Source organism: Ricinus communis, chromosome 6 (genome assembly GCF_019578655.1).
Source record: "Ricinus communis isolate WT05 ecotype wild-type chromosome 6, ASM1957865v1, whole genome shotgun sequence".
Taxonomy (NCBI): domain Eukaryota; kingdom Viridiplantae; phylum Streptophyta; class Magnoliopsida; order Malpighiales; family Euphorbiaceae; genus Ricinus; species Ricinus communis.
Window position 1 is genome coordinate 29,524,614 of NC_063261.1, and position 21,686 is coordinate 29,546,299.

General features: G+C 30.9%; 2 protein-coding genes across 4 annotated transcripts; both read right to left on the minus strand.

The window, feature by feature from the left end:
* Positions 1-2,666: 2,666 nt before the first annotated feature.
* On the minus strand, positions 2,667-8,490 carry LOC8285654 (hippocampus abundant transcript-like protein 1). The gene is made up of 14 exons (XM_015722837.3): positions 7,734-8,490; positions 6,583-6,694; positions 5,991-6,103; positions 5,794-5,916; positions 5,478-5,650; positions 5,229-5,304; positions 4,637-4,723; positions 4,131-4,211; positions 4,014-4,046; positions 3,885-3,938; positions 3,758-3,799; positions 3,209-3,287; positions 3,044-3,114; positions 2,667-2,970 (listed from the first exon to the last, which is right to left on the minus strand). Exons 1-14 carry the CDS (start codon positions 8,121-8,123, stop codon positions 2,884-2,886), a joined length of 1,521 nt encoding a protein of 506 aa, XP_015578323.2. The 5' UTR covers positions 8,124-8,490; the 3' UTR covers positions 2,667-2,883.
* Positions 8,491-8,617: 127 nt separating this feature from the next.
* Positions 8,618-17,436, minus strand: LOC8285655 (hippocampus abundant transcript-like protein 1). 3 transcript variants are annotated; one of them, XM_048375740.1, is made up of 15 exons: positions 16,826-16,959; positions 14,931-15,056; positions 14,659-14,770; positions 14,213-14,325; positions 14,015-14,137; positions 13,734-13,906; positions 13,483-13,558; positions 11,387-11,473; positions 11,050-11,130; positions 10,918-10,950; positions 10,499-10,552; positions 9,843-9,884; positions 9,347-9,425; positions 9,180-9,250; positions 8,618-9,070 (listed from the first exon to the last, which is right to left on the minus strand). In XM_048375740.1, the coding sequence occupies exons 2-15, from the start codon at positions 14,940-14,942 to the stop codon at positions 8,975-8,977; spliced, it is 1,152 nt and encodes a 383-aa protein (XP_048231697.1). In that variant the 5' UTR covers positions 14,943-15,056; positions 16,826-16,959; the 3' UTR covers positions 8,618-8,974. The 3 variants fall into 3 exon arrangements, with proteins under 3 accessions (XP_048231697.1, XP_002524989.1, XP_048231696.1); XM_002524943.4 differs by lacking the exon at positions 14,931-15,056 and having other exon boundaries at positions 16,826-17,431; XM_048375739.1 differs by lacking the exons at positions 10,918-10,950; positions 11,050-11,130; positions 14,931-15,056 and having other exon boundaries at positions 16,826-17,436.
* Positions 17,437-21,686: the final 4,250 nt, after the last annotated feature.

The following is a 21,686-nucleotide window of genomic DNA, read 5'->3' on the forward strand; positions in this document are numbered from 1 at the left end:
CTCTCGAGATAACCGAATTCCTAAACCTAAGAACCTAAAGTTGGAATCTCTTCCTAACGATTGATTATTAAGTTAGCATTAAGCTTTAATCCGCCTCTATTAAGCTTTGTTAATTCTTAATCCGGCTAACCAATTACCTTTATCTCTAAGTGATCATTAACCAGTTCTTGCTATTCAAAATTTTAATTACTTAATGAATTTCTCAATTACATAGAGCAATCTAAGGAACACAATTCACAACGTCTCATGAATAATGGATATCTTATTAATACTGAAAGCAAGAAGAATACAAAAAGGAACTCAAACAATCCAACAATTTTGTACTAAGCCAACATAGTAAGAAAATCCCAATAGGTATAATCGATCTAGCTACACATATTCATGTCTAAAACAATTAGGAATTCAATAACAATGAAAGAATAAAGAAAATGAAATAGATACACCATTTCCTTCGAATTGGATGAACAGCTCAAAATCCCTAAATTTGATTGATGAACCCTAAATTGCCTCTTGAATGCCTTCAAATCTCCTCTTGATCAACAATTGGATGTTAAAACTAATGTAATCCTTCCTTCCATAAATGAAATAGTCTCCTAAAGTCGAGTATTGAAGTCTAGGAAAAGATGGCTTTATGCATGTATATGTGAAATCAAGTCAGAAAATCGAATCCCCTACAAAAGAACTCAATTTTGCTTATATAAATATTTATGGTGGCTGTCTTTGGTCGTGCTCACACACTGCCGGGCAACATCTTTGGACCTCCGAGTCCCAAAAAATCAGCCTCTTCTCCCTGATCGTGCCCTCGCCGGTGCTCAGCCACCATGAGCCGTGCTGGAGGCCGTGATAGCCTCGAAAACCATGCCAAAACACCACATTTGAGGATCAAAGGCTAGTGGGCTGAGCACGGCCAAAGTCTAGGCCGTGCTAATCAGCACGGCCTTGACCTAGGCCGTGCTCAATGTTTGAAATGCGAGCCCTTGTCCAATTTTGATGAATTTCCGTCCGTTTTCGCATGTATTGATCTAAAATTACTCAAACACTCATGATGGACCTATAAATTCTCCTGAAATGTAGAAGAACACAAAACACGGGTGATCTTGGAATAAAAGCATAATAATTGCTAAGAAAATACATAATAATATGCAAGCAAATATGTGTTAAACTATGTACATCATAATGCCTCTTTTTTATATGCACTTTAACTTGATTTTATATTATCATGCTTTTTTCACATGGGATTATATTTTTCAACAATACCAACTAGCTATTGGGTCATCTATATTTAACAACTAGTAATATGCTTATGCTAATGACAATTGTTGATAAAATTATGATATAAATCTTTCTTTTTAATTACAAAGATACTAATATTATAAGAAAACAATTTTATTTAGTTATTATTTTATTTTAATAAATACTTAATATTATTATTTTATTTTAATAATCTTAAAATTAATAGTCATGAAATAAATAATAAAAATTATAATAGATATATAGTAAATTAGTGGTATTGTGTAGTTACTAATTTAGCTATTATTTTATTGTAATAAGTATTTAATAATATTATTTTATTTGATTAGTATTTAATATCATAATAAATTCTAATTTAATTCTTATTAAAGCCACATATACTTTTTTATTTAAATTTTATATAATATGACTATATTACCTTTAGATATATATATATATATATTTATTTATTTATTACGTATCAACACTTCAGAATTTCAAACCTTCTATTTTAAGGCATCAAACTAAAGATACTAAATCACATATTACTTCCATTATATTTGGTTTAAACTTCCTTTATAAACGAATTTAAATAAAATTCATTTACGAATGAATTCATAAATTTTATATGTTAAATAATAATTATATAATTTAATTTAAATAAATTAATATTATTTTGAAATAAATTATAATTAAGGAATCTATAAACTAGAAAATATGAAATGAAAAAATTAAATAAAATATTATGGAAAAAGATATTTAGTCTTATGAACAAATTGACTTACTAGCATGAATTTATTTAAAATTCTAATTTAGTTTAATAACAGAAAAGTTCATTAATTTGATAAATTAGAGTTTTACAAACTTTCATTTCAATCAAATATATAAATTTTGAATTTATAAATAAAATTTTAAAAAGTTGAAGGAAAATGAAACTAGAAATTGTTTGACTTTTGTATTTGCATGTTTAAATAAGTATAGAAAAAAGGACGGACTAGAAAATGTTCGAAATAGATGGTATAATCAATTTTAAAATTTTTCTTGTTCAAACAATAAAATTCTAAAATTTCTTTTGAATGGAAGAGAAAATAGAGGAAATTAAACCATCTATTTTTAAGAGAAAAGTTAATTGTCCTTTATTCTAAAAAAAAGTAAGAGCTATACTTTTTTATATATGATTGTCGATTATTTTTTTCAATCATCAAAATAGACATTCCAAACAAGTAAATTTAACATTTTTTTTCTTTTATTTTCCTCCCTCTTGTACAAATCTTTCTTTTCCTTGCATAATGAGTGCACCAAACTAGATGTAAATGAGATATACATATCCAAATCCAAATCAATTTATGAAGACCCATTTTTAATTTTATAAAACCCCAAAGTAATTTCATTTGAGCAATTTAATTCAATTTGGACCTTCTTGGACCATGGAAAACTTAACATAGGATCTCCAGTAATTATCTGTCATAAGATAAATATTAACACTACCCTTGATAAGCTGATATTCATTAACAGGCAAATTAGGCTCATAGAGAAAAAACTTTGAGAGCTAAAATTGCATAGGCTAAACATTGCAAATCTATGACTTGCAGGATCATAACATCTTTGCATAATTTCCCTCAAGAATAACAAAACTAAGCTGAAAGTTAGTTGTCAGGTCAAAATTGGTGCTTCAATGTCTTCCTCCTGGATTGAGTGTTGCTCCCGTTTAAGCAGGAAAGCATAACATAAAGCAACCATCTAAGAACATCAAGAAGTTCATGATTAATTGAGAGAAAGACTATGGAAGAGAAGACGGTTTGCAAGGGCTTACCATGCAAAGAGATGCAACTATAATGCTGAAACCTTTGCAGTTGAAAGGAGCATTGCTAGACAGGAACCATGCTGATTTAGCAATTGACATCCATAAGTGAAAATTCCTGAAATTGTTCTACAACTAGACAAAGAGAAGGGTATTTAGCTAGCATCAACAACTCACAAGTTAATGGACTCGTTGCAAGTGGGGATAACAGACTTGCTATTGCTTGCACACCAGCAACAAATCCCTGTGCCTTTCCCTGTGATTGAATAAGTTGAAGATTTAATTAACTGAGACAAATCATGTACGAAACAAGATGCTTGACATGGCAGAAATGTTCAAAATGCATATCAATAGACCCATAAAGCTGATCTAGCTTGCATGAATTTATTTTGGACCAACAGTTTCCTGTAACATCATTAAGTACAATCCCAAGGAAGTTGCCAGTGCATTTGCAGTAACTGTATTAAGCCAAGTGCAAGTTAAATCTGCCACAGAATACAACTATTAGAACTAACAACATTTTCAACATCTATTTTTTTCCAAAAGTAGACATAATTTAAAGAAGAGTTCTGCACTAATAGAATCCAGTGAACTATTAGGCAATATCATATGCGACTTGAGAAATTTATTTCTAGCTCACGCCGGTAAAAGGATGAAATTATGGAAACCCCAATCAATTATAGAAAAACTCTAAATTATAGCTTGGAGACTGATAGTTTTGCAAACCTGATTTGTTGAGCTTGATGCTTTGGAAATAATAGCATAAGTCTGCACAAGAAGAAATCTAGCACATAAAAACCAGTGGCAATTAAGCATTCCATAAATTTGACTGATATAAAGATGGCACACTTACAGAAGGCTTCACAAGAACATCAATGGCTCCAAACGAGGCACTTAAGTAAGCCACCTGTAATTTCCAGTGACTTTTTTGTAAACTCTACAGAATGATTTTACTACATATAATGAAGTAGATAGTGCATACCCAAGGTGCCCATGCTAAGCCATATAGTAGAGCCTGCACAGAGAAGAGAATTTTTTTCGTATAACTTTCTTGTTTACTTTTACTTATAATTCATTTTTGGAAAGGAAAACAACTTACATAAGCAATCGATGCAAGTAATCCTATACATAGTATCACTTTCTCCCCAACCAAAGGGTTGATAAGAGGAAGCACCAAAATCTAGAAGCATGTCACATAACAAAGCATATGTTAGGCCAAAGAGGTGAGAGTTCAAATAGATTGCAAACAGGACTATTTATATGTGTTATTATTATTTTAATATTAAGAAGTCAATCAAAGATGAACTTGATACTAGACTTAATATTAAAATGAAATCACCTAACTAGCAATGATGTAAAGTCCACTCCAGTATGAAAGCAATAACATCTGCAGCTTTTCAAATCGATAATTATGCAAGCATAGTATGAGAAACAATAGACCCCAAGAAAAAAGAATGTAAAACACTTGGTTTACAAGTTTCTAATACATTTCACTTTAAGCTACTTGCATGGGGGAACTACAAGATTCAGTCTTAACCACATTAACTCTTTCAGTTTTGTCAAGGAAATAGCAGAACATGTTACCTTCACGAACCAAAAGCATACCTGAGAAAATATTTCTCCAATTTCCACCATGGACAGAATTTCTGAATATTGATTTTTGCTGAAACCAAATGCTGCCTTTAGATAATACTGCATAGGCATTTAAAAACTAGTCAGAAAATGTTTTTTCTTTTTTGTATGACACAGGAAAGAGTGCCAGGAATTTTAACTCGAGTAGAAATAAAATTCAATCTGCAGCACATAACATCAGTATTTACAATTAGAATAGTGACCATTTAGTCAATCAGTAGAAGTCCTTGGATTCACACTCCCTTAGAAGGCATAACTTTGACAATAACTTAATTTTCTTGCTTAATCCTTTTCAATTATTTCTTATGAGAGGATTAAAGGAAAAAGAAAAGGAGGATAATGACGGAAAGAAATGGAACATTTGCATTTCTTCCATGGACATTTTCATAGCATATACATTCCTTGTCTGCTTAATACTAATGTCTCTCAGCTTATAATTACATTCTCTGCTGCAGAGGGCAACCCTTATTTCAGTGTTTCAGCTTCTAAGGCAGTCCAAATCAGTGGTCTGATGATGATCAGTGATGAATAAAACTTGGTTTAAGAAGATTAATAGGGAACTTACAAATAAGACAGTGCTGATGCCAGACATTCCCAACTCATAGAAGAAGGAAACAAAAGAAATGCCTCTGAGCGTGTGGCTGAACATTAATATAAAAACTCCTTAGCAGGCAGCCCAAATAAAGATTCTTGCCAAAAGAAAATTACATGAAATACAAGTGTCATGTTTTATGGACAAAAAGAAAGTCATACTGCAGATCATCCTGGAGAAAATGGTATGTATTTAAGAATATATTTTCTCTTAACAGCAAACCTGCTAAAGACAATTGTTGCAGCATCCTTCATTGATTTATATCGTGTGTGCAAAACCTTGATGGTCTTAGTCAAGAAGGTTGAATCTTGGTCCCTTCTTTGAGCTGGTTGAATTGTCTCAACTAGAAAGAATTGCATATACAGTGGGCAACATATCAAGAGAGCAACTGAAACCTGAAACAAAATGATTAATCATAGTTGAAGTAATAATGATACTGCAGATAACCACTGCGATAGGAAATTAAGGACAGTGAAAAAAAGAACAGATCAACCACTGTAATAGAAAATATGACCATGAATTCCCAGAACCTACATACCATAAATATATATTTCTCAGGAAGAAGACGTGCTAGGACATTTCCTAAGAGATGAGAAGCAGAAAAGAGGCCGGTGATCCAACTAAATGCTGCAACCCTCTTGCCTTCTTTGACAAAATCTGCCTACCAGAGGAAGGGATACTTAATCCCTTACATTCTCTATCAATGACTTCTTATCAGAGGAAAGTATTTCTTACAGCATAGGCGACAGCAATGCAGAAAATGCTTCCTTGACTTAGAATATATGAAATCGTATGAAGCACATAGTAGGCATACACAAATCCTTTAGATTGATTCCAGACAAGTACAGCTGAAAAAGAAAAAGAAAAAAAACAATAAAGCCTTTTTCATTATTTAAAAGAAAAGGTTCAAGTTGCATATCTACACAGTGAAAGAAATTATAGAATTTTTGTTTCTCTATCCAGAAGTATTAAGGCTCACTCAAAACAAAATAAAAAATAAAAGAAGTAAGAAAAAGCATGTTTTTTTTCATTATTTGCATTAGCCCTGAAATTGGTATACATGGATAGTTCTTCTGTTCTTTCATTTTCCTTGGCCACCAAATACACTGTTAAATTTGAGTAATTAGCTTCTAAAGCATGTTTTAGAAATGGCAATCTCCTCCACTGGACCATGGTGAATATGTGGTTGTTTGTCTTAATTTTCAGACAATTGTTATTTTGCATGCTCCACTTTTATATCCACAATATAGGGAAAAAAAATTCAGAGCACTTACATGCTATAACAATGAAATTCAAATTCTGACAAGGGTGTTCATCAGAAACATACCGAAAGGAATTATGGATGTGGATATAGTAAGAAGGAGAAATGGTTTACGCCCATGCTCATCTGCAAGTTGGCCTAAGAGTGGTAGAACCACCATCTTGAAAATTCCAACCACCTACAAACAATAAGATTGGCCTAACCCTTGCTTCACAAGACAGGAAAAACATGGAATTGTTGAATATTTAAATAATGACCTATAAACCGAATATGGTTATGAGTATTATGGTTTCAAAATCATAAACAGGGCATATTCTCTACTTAATCAAGTATCATAATTGGCTATCTCAGTCTTAGTAGAGCTGCTACTGAATAGAAGAATTCTAACTAACAAGTACCAAGTAATAAAGCTACAAAAGACCATAGAGATAAAATGCTACTATATAACATCAAGTGCTTCAAAACATGGACACGCACAATGAAAAGAAAACAACCGGTGCAAGGGTGCACCTTCAGAAGTGATTCAACTTGTATCAGTCAATCATCATGCATCAACAGTAAAGATGCAACCAGTACATAACAGAAATATTTGGCAAAGACTACGCCTTTATATTTTGTTTTACCATCTTAGCAAAGAAAGTCATTGGGATTCTGTTCTACAACTTGCATGCTCCACCACTTGAAGACGAAATAATGATTATAAGTCCCATTATTGAGCATTCAGCCAGGTCACTGATCCAACTTAAAATCCTAATTATGCTAAGGATATTAATGGACTACATTTGATGCCTGTAGGTCACACCTTTTTTCAAGTAATTAAAGTCAAGATGATCTCTTCAAAGTATCAGGGAATGGCTGATGCAGAAATCAATAATGTTGAGTCTTCATTATAATTAAAAACATTATATACAAACTAGAATCAACCTGAACTGCAAATGCAAAATGGAAATGCATATCAAATTACAAATGAACACTTCTATCAAAAACAGTGAGATGAATTTTAATGAAGCATAACTTGCCCCTTCCTCCGTTTTCATAGCCAGCCAAAAAGAGAAGACCAACCAAATGAGTTTAGGAAGCAAATAAACAAAATCAAGAAACCCACTTTTCTTTCCTTTTATTTTATTTTCTCAGCAGCCAAACAAACAAAAGTATTAAACTGAGGTTAAACTAATTAAAAAAAGAAAGAAAGAAAGAAAGAAAACTCAGCATCTTACAGTTTGTTGGAGACCACTGAGATAAATAGCCTGAGAGCAAGTAGAATCCCCAGGGCATAAAGCATCAGTAATAACATCAACAAGAACTGAAAGTGTCATTTCTTCAGCAACCCAATGAACAGATAGTGGCAAAAGCAAGTGAAGCAATGGCCTCAGCTCTCTAAGTCCACTAGTACAGCTCCTCCAATCCATAGCCAATTGACAGTGTAAGCTTAAAAACAATAATCTTCCAAGTAACCCAAGAAAGACTTGCAGTTGAAAATTTAAAAAAAAAAAAGAAAATAACAGAAGAGAGACTATAGTTGGATCAAAGGAGATAAAGAAAGAAAGCGATGTGTGTTGACTGGTGGTTGATGATTCAAGAGATTTAATTGTTTCTGTTGTCATCATACAAATACAGTGTCGTTATTGTGACATGCAGAAAACGTAGAAGAACCAAATTTTTTTTTTTTTTTTTTTATAAAAAGAAAAGGACAAATGTTAATCAAACTAACCCAATTGTCATTTTCACTATTCTGGATTTTCTATAATTACAGATTGTGTTCATGTTTAGTACTCTCTTTGTTAATTGTTCCTTCTGCCAAAATATTTTTATTAGGTATACCAATAAGGCTAACTAAAGTGTAATGTTCTTTTCAAGTTTTTGTCCAGTTTCTTTTGTATTTACCGAGTAAGACAAGGTTGTTTTATATCTACTTTCTCCATTTTAAGCCAGTGAATCAAGAGTAGAGAAACGTCTAGTCTCTCTACCATTCATTTGTTTCACCATTGTTTCCCCTTCCTGTCTTTACCTAAAGTTTTCTACCCTTTTTTCCCCAGAAAGTCATAAAATCTTGCAATCTAATGGTGCAAGGAAAAGAGAAAAGGAAAGAAATTGTGAGAAGTGAACAGGAAAAGAATTGAAATTTGATTTTTCTGTCATTGTTTATATGCTTTACATAATAGAATACAGGGAAAAAATACTAAATGAGCTATACAGTAGAATATTCAAGGTACTAAGACAACTCTAACATTCTCATAAGCCCTTTCCGCTCCACTGAGATTTGCTTGCAAAAATTTCCAAACTTTTACCATTGAGGTGCCAAAGAAGGATCTTTAAAATTTAGGGCAAAGCATGCTCATCTGAATAACTTTATTGCACAGAAAAAATAACATTTTCCATAAAACCAATACATCCATCAAACAACTCAATGGATAATTTACATTGTTCGCCTTAAAAGATTGATAGGTTTAATACCCAATTAATTGTCAGTTATAAGTGGTGCTTCAATGTCTTCCTCCAAGTTCTTTGTTTCTTGCTCCGGTTTAAGCATGCAAGCGTAGCAGAAAGCAACCATCTAACAAAATAAAGCAATTTATGATTAAATGATTGATTGATTGAGAATGGAACCGGAGTGCACATGCACGTGCACAAGACTCAAGAGTGAGAGTGATGGAAGGGCTTACCATACATAGAGAAGCAACTATGATGCTGAAACCTTTGCAATCAAAAGGGGCATTGCTCGATAGGAACCATGCTTGATAGAAGAACTCAACCAAATTAGCGAAAGAAAATAAAAGGAGAAATTCTTATGATACTAGAGAAAGAAAGGGCAAAAATATTGGCAACTCACAAGTTAATGGACTCATTGCAAGAGGAGATAACAAACTTGCTATTGACTGTACACCAGCAACAAATCCTTGTGCTTTTCCCTGAAATGGAGATAAATCATGCGATATAGAAGAGATTTACAAGGTGAGAGAAAGCAGAAAACAGGCCTAATCCTAACTTGAGTCCAGATTAAGAAATCCAAACAGCTTAATTTGATCAAAATCCTGTTCAATTGTAGCAAATTTGACTACATTAACCTATATCTTTCTACAAAATCACTAAATGGATATCCTAGGACTAATTGCAAGTAAACTTTGCAGTAAATCATTGCCACCAATATCAAAGCCAAGTCTGCAGGCCTATCCTGATAGTATTAAAGTTCACATGTCAAGTTTTAAATTTCTTGCTTGAATGCGAGAAATAAGGAAAATAAAAGAGATGTTTGTACGAATCCAATTATCCAAATAAAAAAGTAAAATAGCTAAAATTATAATACTAAGAATCCTAGTGTTATGAACCTGATTCATTGAGCTCGACGCCTTGGAAATAATAGCATAAGTCTGCACATCAAAAGTGTTCAGAGCATAAACCAATAATCACTTAAGTTTGAATATAATCAGTAATTAAAAATCATTAGTTGTTTGTCTGCACGTCGTGCAATTATTTTGATTTTAAATATTTTCAATTCGTAAAATTTAAATTGAACTCTTATTTTAGAAGAATTTATATATAAAATTTAACTAATACTAAATTAAATACACATAATAATAATGCAATGAAAGATATAATTAACACTATGTCATATAAGATGAAAAAACTATGTTAAATTATTAATTATATTTATATAATCTAATACTAAGGATATAATTAATATCTTTTTAAGACTAAAACTCATTGTTTAATTAAGAAAGTAACTTATTAGTTAACATTCTACTTTTAGGATTAGAATCATTATTTTTAGATCATTTTAGTTAATCTATAAATAAAATAATTCAACTAAAAAAATAATAATTCAAGAAAATATAAAAATCACACATCAGCATATCTGTCAAAATAAGTATATATGTCAAAAGTCTTTTATGTCTCAGCATTCATATATATATATATTATATATATTATATATATTACAGTTTGCAGAGATGAAAGAAAGAATTAGTCAAGGCATTATACTTACAGAAGGTGTTACAAGGACAAAAATGGCTCCAAATGATGCACTCAAGTAAGGGACCTGCAATTGAAAATAAGGAATTTTACATAAAATTTCTTATTCTTATTCCAATCAAGATATTAGTGCCTTAGGCTGAACATTGCCCTAAAAGGTTCATTTTCCTGAGTACTAGTACTTGTAGCAAAAAAGAAATTCTTTTTGCATATCTTTTGAAAAAAATTTTGCCATTCACATACCGCAAAGAGCACTTACATCTTTTCCAACTAATGCATATTTCAGCTTTGCTACTTTGCATTAACAAATCATGATAACAGAAAAAGGATTGCTAATCTTGATGAAATCTCATTGGAATCTCCCCTTTAAGCATTTTCAGTAAATGCTATAAAAAAAAATTACTATCAGAAAAAGTCTATGCAAGTGCGTACCCAAGATGCCCATGCCAATCCGTAGAAGAATGCCTGTTGACAAAGACTAATGTTAATTCTTTTTTCATTTTTGTTTGAATTTTTGTTAATTTGAGTCAGATTTCTTGAAGAGTGTTAAAAAAAGTAACATACATAAGCAATTGATGCGAGCAAGGCAAGACATAGTATGACTTTCTCCCCAACCAATGGATTAACAAGAGGAAGCAATAAAATCTAGAAGCAAATCACATATGAAACATGTGTTAGGGCAAAAAGTTGTGTAAGATCAAACTATAATATGAAAATGATACTATAAAAGTTAAGAACACAAATGAAGATGAACTTAATATCAAAGTAATATATGTTACAATTTGCAAGTTCACATGCAATTTTTTTCAAGATAGGTGGGGGGTTGGGTTGAGGAAATAAAACAAATCAGACAAGCTCCACATTGGAAAAATAAAACTAAAAAAAAAAAAAAGAAACATACCTGAGAAAATATTTCACCGATTCCCACCATAAGTAGAATTTCTGAATATTGGTTTTTGTTAAACCCAAACACTGACTTGAGATAGAACTGCAAAGGCAGTAATATGGCAGTCATAAAATTTAACTTGATGAACAGAAAAGAAAAAAGAATTCTGCTGCACAAACATCACTTTACAAATTACAATTAGCACTCTGGAACCATTAACATCAACATAATAACAGACATCCTTACTTCCAAGTTCCTTCAATAACATGATCAATGGCTTTAAAATGAGAGAACAAAGAGAGTTGGACAAGAGTATGAATATATCTCTTGTTTGATTCAACAGAAAATATCCCACATCGCTAGTCACTCGACTGCTATGATATATATATATATATGTGTGGATCGGGCACTCTCTTTCCTTAGAGCTAACTTTAAGCATGAGTTCTACCAAAACCCATTTATCATGTTATCAATACCCATGGAACGTGTATCTTGATACTTGTAACTTTCAAGTGTATGTGCATTTGAGGGGGAATTATTGATGTTTGCGATTATCCCTAAAAGAATTTATAATATAAGTCAAACTTATTAACTTCACTTAAATCATACTAATAGTTAGACCCAAATTACTCTTAATTGTTAGCCCATCCACTCTGTTCTCATATTCTGCTCTATCTTAATTGTACGATACTTGGGCCTATAAGATAAGTTCACATGGTATGGGAGCAGGACACATTCAATAGATATGTGGTTCGAGGAAGAACCAGGCAAAAGCTAGTGAGCATGTAACAGCTTGGCCTAGAGAAACGGTCCGATGAATGTAAGGGCAAACCTTAACATGATTTAAGTCATGTTAATAGTTAAACCCAAATTACTCTTAATTGTAAATCTATCCACACTCTTCTCTTACTCTACTTTATTCTAATTATATGATACTTAGGCCTATGAGAAGTTCATATGGTATGAGAGTCGGACCCCTCTGATAGATGTAGGAGTGCATAAATGAATCGAATTGCACATCAAAATCTGCAAAGAATTGCTAATAGTATATATATGTAAAGAGTTGGAAATAATAATATGAGGTGCTTTTTGGTAGTTTGACTTAGAAATTAGAGAAACTCCAAAGTTAAACATGTCAGACTTAAGGGAATTTCAAGATAGGTGATCTCCTATAAAGTTTTTGAATCCACTAAAGGGACAAAACCATAAGGCCGATAGAGAGCAAAGCGAAAATATTTCATGTGATCTAAATCCGAATCATTTTAAATGGTATTAGAGCCTGAGTTTTGTCTGCTATGATGGTTTTAAAACCCAACATATTTGCATGTCACACTAAGTATGAGGGGAGGTATTAGAAGTTATATTTGTCCCACATCTTAAGTTACTAGGCTACTGTAGTGTATATATGTGAATTGGCCACCCTTTTCCTTAGAGCTAGTTTTTAGGATATCTAGCCCATGTATGAAGCATCAAATGAGAAACGGAATCAAAATAGAAATCCCAGAACATGACCCTACTTTGTTATTTGGAACACTTTCCTTTTTTATGATATTTTGTGCTTGACCAACTTTTATTTGTGTAAATGACATAATTTTTATTCAAAAATATATTAAAATGACCATTATGATATGCTTCATTATTGCAAATATAAATTAGAATGAGATCTTAATATAATGCCTATATGATTCTCATTCCCTTCCCATATTTTGATTCCTAGAATGGAAACGCATAGGCTAAAGTTGTCTCAACAATTACTATCTCCGGCTGTAAGATGTGTCTCCTTCACAAAATCCCTTCCTCACTTATGGCCATGGTGATTAGCTAGGCAAATGGAATTTAGATAAAAAAAAAATGTACAATATGATCTTCTATTTGAAGCTCATATTATCCTGAAAAGAACCTTGTTTGATAAAAAAAAATAATGGACAAGACAAAGAAAGAGAAGGGAACATTTTTAAGGCATGAGATGTCATTAATCAAGAGCAATGTACATTGTCCTATTATCATCAAGCAAACTGGCTTTGATAACGGATTACTAAGGATACGTCAGTGATGAGAAAGGTTAATCAGATTTGGCATGAAAAGGAAAAGGTTAAGGAGAAGAAACTTACCAACAAGACAGCGTTGATGCCAGACATTCCCAACTCATAAAAGAATGAAACAAAAGAAATGCCTCTAAGTGTAGGACTAAAAAGTAAGATAGATCTCAGTCAGACCATATAAATAGAATATTTGCAAAAAAAAAAAAAATTAAAAGAATGAAAAAAGATTGAGAAGGCTAATTCATGTTACAATAACTCAATACAGCAAAGAGCATGATTGAGAAATGGTGGGTTCTGAAGATTTATATGGCACTAAGTACCTGCTAAAGACTATTATTGCAGCATCTCTCATTGATTTATACCGTGTGTGGAAAACCTTAATGATTTTAGTTAAGAAGGTAGAGTTCTGGTCCTTCCTTTGAGCTCGTTCAACTGTCTCAACCAGAAAGAATTGCATATAAATTGGACCAAAAATCAAGAGAGCAATTGAAACCTGAAATAAGATTTTCAGCCAGTACAAAGCTAATAAATTTTTGGATAAATCACCATAACACAAAACCCAAATCACAGCAAAAGAGAAATTAGAAAGAGGCCAACATACCAGAAAAATGTATTTCTCAGGAAGAAAGCGTGCCAATATATTTCCTAAGACATGAGAAGCCGAAAAGAGACCAGTCATCCAGCTAAAAACTGCAGCCCGCTTGTCTTCTTGGACAAAATCTGCCTACCAAAAGAAAGGAAATTTAATATGCCAACATTCTCTATCCATGTCTTCTTATCGAAGGGGATTAGTTCTTACAGCATAGGCAACAGATATGCAGAAAATGCTTCCTTGACTTAGAATATAAGAAATTGTACGAAGCACATAGTAGGCATACACGAATCCTCTGGACTGGTCATAGGCAAGTAAAGCTGAAACAAGAAAACAAGAAAGTTGAAAATCTCTAGCACTCAGTCAATTGCAACACTAATTCACTTCAAATAGGATATTAGATATATAAAAAAATGAGGATACGTTTTCATTATTAAAAGGCTAAGAAAATCGTATAATGTCAGTAATTAAACTTCAGAATTTTATTTCACAAACTCAAGGCGGTTAGCCTTAAGAGTAAAACAAAGAAAGAAGAGGTATCATTTATGTCTAATTCTAAACTTGGATCCTCAAGTATGTTACTGACATTAACCTTACATATAAAAATTTGATTGATTCTTTATTCCTGACTTAAAATGCTCTCTGGAACATACCAAAAGGGAATATGGATGTAGATACAGTAAGTAGGAGAAATGGTTTACGCCCATACTCATCTGCAAGCTGTCCTAGGAGTGGTAATACAACCATCTTGAAAATTCCAACTACCTACAAACAAAAAGTTACATACCTAAGCTTTTGATTCAAGAAAACAAGATGTAGATTAAAGTTGAATATTTTATAAACCTCAATATATAGCAGCTAATTAATATTAAAGTTACAATGCCATATTCTCCATGTATCATTTATCAATTCTTTACTTTACTACCTTTATGAACATCCTAGTATGGCTGCTTTTTTCTGTCTTCCTCTGTTACATATAACTATCTCATTCACTCAACCAGCATTGCAGTGATTATTAATTTTGGTCAAGGAATGCTGGCATGGGAATAAACTGAAACAAGATTCAAGAACATATCATAAAACCAAAAGAAAAACAAAAAGATAAACATTCACAATGCAAGTTCAATTATAAGAAAAACTCTTACAATTGCACTCACATGAGCATTTAAGAGTCAGCCTCAAAAGTGATGTAACTTGTCTATGTCATATATCAAATATAAAAGAAAAACAAAGTCGGAATGCGCATATACCATAGGTAGGAGTATGGTCATTTTATTTTTCTCACCTTAATGTATCAACATTGGGCCACATGCATGTTCTGATAGAGTCTGTGCTCTTCATCTTTAGTGCTATATTACATATGGCCCACATTACAACAAAATCAAATGTCTCTATTCTTAATAATTCATTAAGCTCAAAGATCTAACAAAAGATGCTAGCATACAACAACTCTGTCATCTGAGAAACACAAGCTCACAGAATCAAATCCTGAAACTCATTTCTAGGAACTAGGATATGCTTCCCTAAATGGCTAAATCTTTCACAAAAAGACTTCACCATCAAAAGAGGCAATGAAAATCTTTTTACCAGGGCACATGTTTAAGAAATAAAGCAACTAAATAAATCGAAATCTTTTGGATGCTTGATATAGATTACCTTGCTGTGTAACCCAAATACCCAGTAAATGGATCAAAAGGGATTATGAATAATGCACACTTAATATGCACAAAATAAAGTGTGCCTATATCCATAGTTATAGAAGTCAAAACATAGACCAGTTTATAGTTCTCTTACACAGAGAAAACATATTAATAATTTGAATGCTTATCAACAATGATTCTGATTGAAAATTAAACTAAATTCAGCTTTTCACTCTCATGAAGTCAACATCAACTCATATACATGAAGGGCAATCAAATGAAGATAATACCCATGTGGCACGATCCACTTCTTTCATAGCACTAACTTCCAAATGGAAAAATTTAGAATATATATATATATGTTTTTTAAATCCTTCTATCAAATCAGAACAAGCTGTTGACTCAGGACGGAATGTGACCCTTACCTTCTACTAAGAAATATGAAGTTTAAGAGGTTATGTATAGAAACATCCAAAAAAAGAAGGAAAAGAACAAAAGTGGGGGCAAAATAATGAACTACATAACAATAACTCCAGGAGCTTAACACATAACATGAATGAGAATTTTTGGAGAAAATTCAGGAGACCTTCAACTCTATCAAATTCAACGGAGAGAGAGAGAGAGAGAGAGAGAGAGAGAGAGAGAGAGAGAGAGAGATTTATAATATGAAAATTTTAAGGCAACACTGTCTTTAACACCTTAAGGATCAGAAACTACATGCCAGTGCCACATAAACAAAAACGAAGAACTTTGATTGCAAACTCTAGATATGAAGTACTAGGCTTAGCCTAATACCAAAAATGAATTCTTTCTTTCCGTTTCCTCTTACTTATAAGTTTCTGTTTTGCCAGAAAAAAAAGGAAATTTAAAAAGATAACATCCTAAGCAAAGAGAACCTTTTCAATTATATTCTAAACCAAGAGTCCAAAATTTCTCAAATTACAAAAATTTAGTCTACAGATAGTAAAGTCATTGCCTAAGTTTAAAAAATCCCATTTCTTATTTCCTGTTTACTAACAAAAATCAAACAACCAACCATATGAATTATAAAAATAGCCCACAACAAACCAACCCAAAAGTCAACTTCTAATTTATTTTATTTTCTCTCCATACAAACAGAAACAAAAGGAACAAAATAGAAAAGCAAACAACTCATATCAGAACAAGCAATTTAAATTACCACTTGTTGAAGACCACTGATATAAATAGCCTGAGCACAGGTAGACTGTCCAGGACACAAAGCAGCAGTAACAACATCAACAAGAACAGAAACAGTCATTTGCTCAGCAACCCAATGAACAGACAATGGCAAAAGCAAGTGAACCAAAGGCCTTAGCTCTCTAAACCCACTTATACAACTCTTCCACTCCATTAATTAGGGGCACTGATCTTTAGCAAAACTGATAACTAGAAAAACCAAAGCTTTTTATCTTGGGAAAAAAAAAAAAAAAAACCCAGAAAGTCTTACAATTAATAAAGAGATGAAAACAAGAGAGGGAGGGAGAGATTAATGCCACTAATAGTAACAAATTATATTCAAGAAAGAAAACCCAAAAAGAGTTGCAACTGAGAAAGATAAAGAAAACAATAAAAAGAGAGACTTTTAATTGGAGGAGACAAAGGAGGCCGTTGAAGAAATGGATGGTTTTAGCTAATATACATATCCTTGTTCATGCAGTTTTCATATATTTATACACTTTCTTTTTCAACATAATATATTTGTAAACTCATTATCTATTAAAAGATCGAACTACAAATATTTGGTGCCATCGACAATAGGCTCGGCTCGACTCAACCAAAATTAATTTAAGTACAGAACCAAAATTAAATCGTAAAGGAGAGGGTGAGCCGATTTTTAATGGTTTAAAGATGGAAAATCAATAGGTTTGATTCGGTCTGATCGTATTTCGGCTCAATGGTTTAAAGATGGAAAATCAAAAACTTAATAATGTAATTAAATCCTCTGGACAAGTTAATAATGTAATTAAGAGTGGCATTCCTTCTTTCCAAATTTAAAAATTAAAAAATAACTTTTAAAATATTATGTCTTATTTTTTTTAAATTATATTCTATATTTTTACATAAAGTCTTCTTTCAATTAATAAATTTGATTTTTTTTAATTTTTTATAGAAAACTGAACTAAATTATTATAATAGAAATTTTGAAAAATCAAAATTGAAAATCAAACCATTTTTGAAAAAAATTTATATAATTCAGCGATCGAATTAAAAACGACGATGGCACGAAGCTTTGATATTTTCATCTCCACTTCATGAAATATATGGAGCATGGCAAGCTCTATATTTACTTTTTGAATAATTATTATTTATCTTCATTTTTAGTCAATATTGTTGTTATATGTGTTATTTTTAAAATACCTTATAATTTTATAAAATTAACTATTCACTTTTTAAATCTAAAATCAAAAGTTGGTGAAATTAAATATAAAATTATAATTTATTCTTTCAACTTTTACTAAATATAAAATTATTTTTTATCATATTAGTGAAATTGTTAATTTTAGTGGGCATAATAAATAATTTTAAAACGAATCAATTTTAATATTTTATAAAATTAATTAATTATTATTTTTATTTATTTTAATTTCTAGCATAATTTAATTCTTGAAAATACTTATATTTAAAGAAATATTATTGGATTAGTGTATTATTTCAATTGAATTATTAAGTAAACTACATATTTATAGTTAATAATATTTATTTTACTACTATTTTGAAGATATTACAATTAAATTATGCTAAAATTGAAAATTTTATACAAAGTTGATAAAAAATCTAATTTTAAACCATTTTAATGTTCGTTAATAAATTTAAATATTAAATTGTAATTTTATTTATTAATTTAATTTTTTACTATATTAATTTTAGATAAAAAATAAAGACATAAAAAAGATTTAATATAATAGAGCAATTCATATATTTGCACAAAAGTTAGAGAGTATAAATAATTACTTTTTAATTTTTACATATAAAAATTATTATTAATGTGTTATTTTTATTTTTATTATTATTTTAATAATATTAGAAAATAACTAATTAATAAGATTAAATATAATTATTATTAATTAAAAAGATTGCAGTAATTAATATATATATATATATATATATAATAAATTATTTTATAATTAAATAATAATCTTTTAATCTTAGAAAGTAACAAATGACCTTTTTATTGAATTGTTATGGAGCGGACCAGAGCACTAGAATTGATACGAATTGATATGTCATGGACGAGTATGGTGGACACAAGTGTGACCGTTGAGAGCGCGTGTGTAGATTAGGGTGATCGTGTGGTATTGGTGTTATGGAACTCGGTTTGCCTGTGGAATGGTTGGTGGCCTTGTGTGATTCCATTGCCACGTCATTTCAACAATCAAATCAGACAATGAATTGGGCACTAAACAAAATTCCTACGCCTTTTTTCTTTTTCTACATGTTCATGAGTTATGTACGGTGGCTTCGGTCAAATCATTTTATTATTTATGCTAAAAGAGTACCTTTTCTTGTGATAACAATATAAATTGGTGTTTAGATCCTAACTTTAAATTCAAATTAAAAACAATTAACCGAAACATCTAATCTATAGATGAATTTCTTAAACTAGAGCTTGATAGCAAAACTATTGGAGTCTAAAGGGGTTTTTTAATTAATTAAAAGGGATTCCTAAGAGGGATGGGAATAGATTAAGTATTTTGAAATAGCTGTATATGACAATTCTGAAAATATATAGTAGAATTTAGATGGGTTTATATTTAATTTTTGATACTCGTGATAATCTGAAATAGAGTTTAAATTTTATATTCACAAGTAGCAATTACTTGTTTAGTATTATATTTTTAATTTTTATTTTATTAGACTGGATTTTATAAAATTATTTTTTATTTAATTTTTATTTTTATTCATTATAATATATTATTTTATTAATTTAACTTTTAACTTTTAACTTTTAACTTTTACTTTTTAATTTTATTAATATTTATACATTAGACAGGTTTGTTAAAGTATGTGCATTATTGATCAAAGTTATTTATTTATATACATGAATAAGATTTTTTTATCTGGTTAAATATTTATAAAATATATTTATAAAATATATTAATAAATATATAATTTAATCAAATTTATATAAATTTAGATAATATTAATTAGATTTGGACTGAACATAAAACAACATATTCAAATTTTTAAATAAATTTAGAATAAATTTAAATAATTATATTTTAAAAGAGTTAGAATAACAAATGTTCACTTAACTATAGAGATTATGCCCCACTAGCGAGTAGAAACTGAGTAAGGTCATTTTTCTAAGTTTTGTGGTGTGGCGTTGTTCTTCTCCCCTTAGAATTTCTTTCTCATCATTTTGTCCTCGTAATAGATTCTATAAATACAAGTATACCTCATCTATATTCAAGTTTACCTCATCTATATTCAAGTTATATGTAACTTACCAAAAAATTTATAGTGGTTCGGCCAATATTCACTCCTCAAGAATTCTTTTGAGATTTTCAATATTAAATATTGTATTTTTTTATAAGGCTAAGAACAAATTCAAGTGTTTTTCTAAAGATTCACACTCTAACCCAAATGTTTTTCTAGACTCACACTCTAACCCACTCTAAGATTTTCATTCTTAGTTATAAGAGCTTTTAATCCCTTACCCACACAATCAGTCTATCAATTTCTTAGCTTTGAATATAAGAATTAAATACTTAACTACCCAAAGATTCAATCACAAGCTTGGATTTTTAATACAAGATGAAAAAGATGAAGATTTGAAGATTGTTGAGAGTAAATACACAATGGATACCAAAAATAAAAGCTCTTGCTTAACCTAGAACAGTTAGAAGTTAAATAGTCCTAGAAAAAATAGAAACATTATATCCTTATTAATGTAAATATAGTCGTTTTAACGACCTCTGTAAATGTTGCTTTACGGGTGAGAAGAATCATTCACGGCCGTGAAGCCTTAGTGCGAAAAACAGATTTGAAAAACTAGAATCTGTCATGGCTGTGAATAATTCTTAAGGGCTAGGAACTTTTCTTTTCATGGCTGGGAACTTTGGCCGTGAACTACTGTGATTTCTTAAAGAATTGGAGAGTTGACATCTTTAAGAGGCATGACTATTTCTTTGCAGTTAGGAAGCTTCTCCTTCACAACTGAAAAGATTTATTTACGGCTGGAAATGTTGGTCATGACTTTTACTGTGTGTGTCTTCAACTTTTGGAAAGAAAGCATTCTTTACTGACGTGAATACTTCTACACGGCAATGAATCTTTATTTTCACGGCTGGGAAGGAAGCCGTGAATGCTACTGTCCTTTTTTATTATTTGAGCTGAGAATTCTTCATGGTTGGAAATTATTCTTTACAGCTGGAAACCTGATGTCTCATGACTTTGAATAAAGTTCACGGGCGTGAATCTGCGTTGCTTTAGAAGTACCAATTTTCCTTTTTGCACATGCCACTCAAACATGAAATTAGTCATTCTTAATTGTTTATAACCATCAAAATAAGATTAATAACCCTAAAGGTTCAATATTCTTCTCCCTTTTATAGAGATAATTTCTCCCCCTTTTCAAAAGGAGTTTATGCCCATAATCTTTTTGATGTATCCATAATTACACTATATTTTAGTAGTATTTTAATTAGTATTTGTGTTTAATTTAGTCCAATTAGTTCTACATTTGGTTAATTTTATGATATATTTGTTATATTTCACATATCCCCTTGACTTTATGCCTTCAGGGTCGTTTTTAGTTATGAAGTTTCTGGGCTTATAAATGAAGAAAAAAAATGAAGTTCGGAAGTTTAGGAGACAAAACAAAGCAATATTGGGCAAGTTTATGTTGTCCTGGCCCGGGACAAGGGTGCTCCAGTCGGGAAAGAAACATTTATCTTTATGATTTTTTGGTACATGTATAAATGCGAGAGCCAGTATATTATCTACTAGAAAATATCATAGAATGTCATAGAGATATGCTTCTATTTACCTAAGGTCGACTCTCCTAATTAATGAATTTG

Bases quoted from the DNA above. Each gene is read 5' to 3' on its own strand.
- LOC8285654 (XM_015722837.3), bottom strand. From the start codon at position 8,123: ATGATGACAACAGAAACAATTAAATCTCTTGAATCATCAACCACCAGT. The intron at 5,305-5,477 runs GTTTGCTGTTAA...ATTAATGTTCAG, and splicing joins GCAACAATTGTCTTTAGCAG to CCACACGCTCAGAGGCATTT. The intron at 3,939-4,013 runs GTATGCACTATC...TGGAAATTACAG, and splicing joins GCTTAGCATGGGCACCTTGG to GTGGCTTACTTAAGTGCCTC.
- LOC8285655 (XM_002524943.4), bottom strand. From the start codon at position 17,017: ATGGAGTGGAAGAGTTGTATAAGTGGGTTTAGAGAGCTAAGGCCTTTG. The intron at 13,907-14,014 runs GTATGTTGGCCT...ATCTTATTTCAG, and splicing joins CTGAGAAATACATTTTTCTG to GTTTCAATTGCTCTCTTGAT. The intron at 11,131-11,386 runs GTATGTTTCTTT...ATTTGCTTCTAG, and splicing joins TCGGTGAAATATTTTCTCAG to ATTTTATTGCTTCCTCTTGT.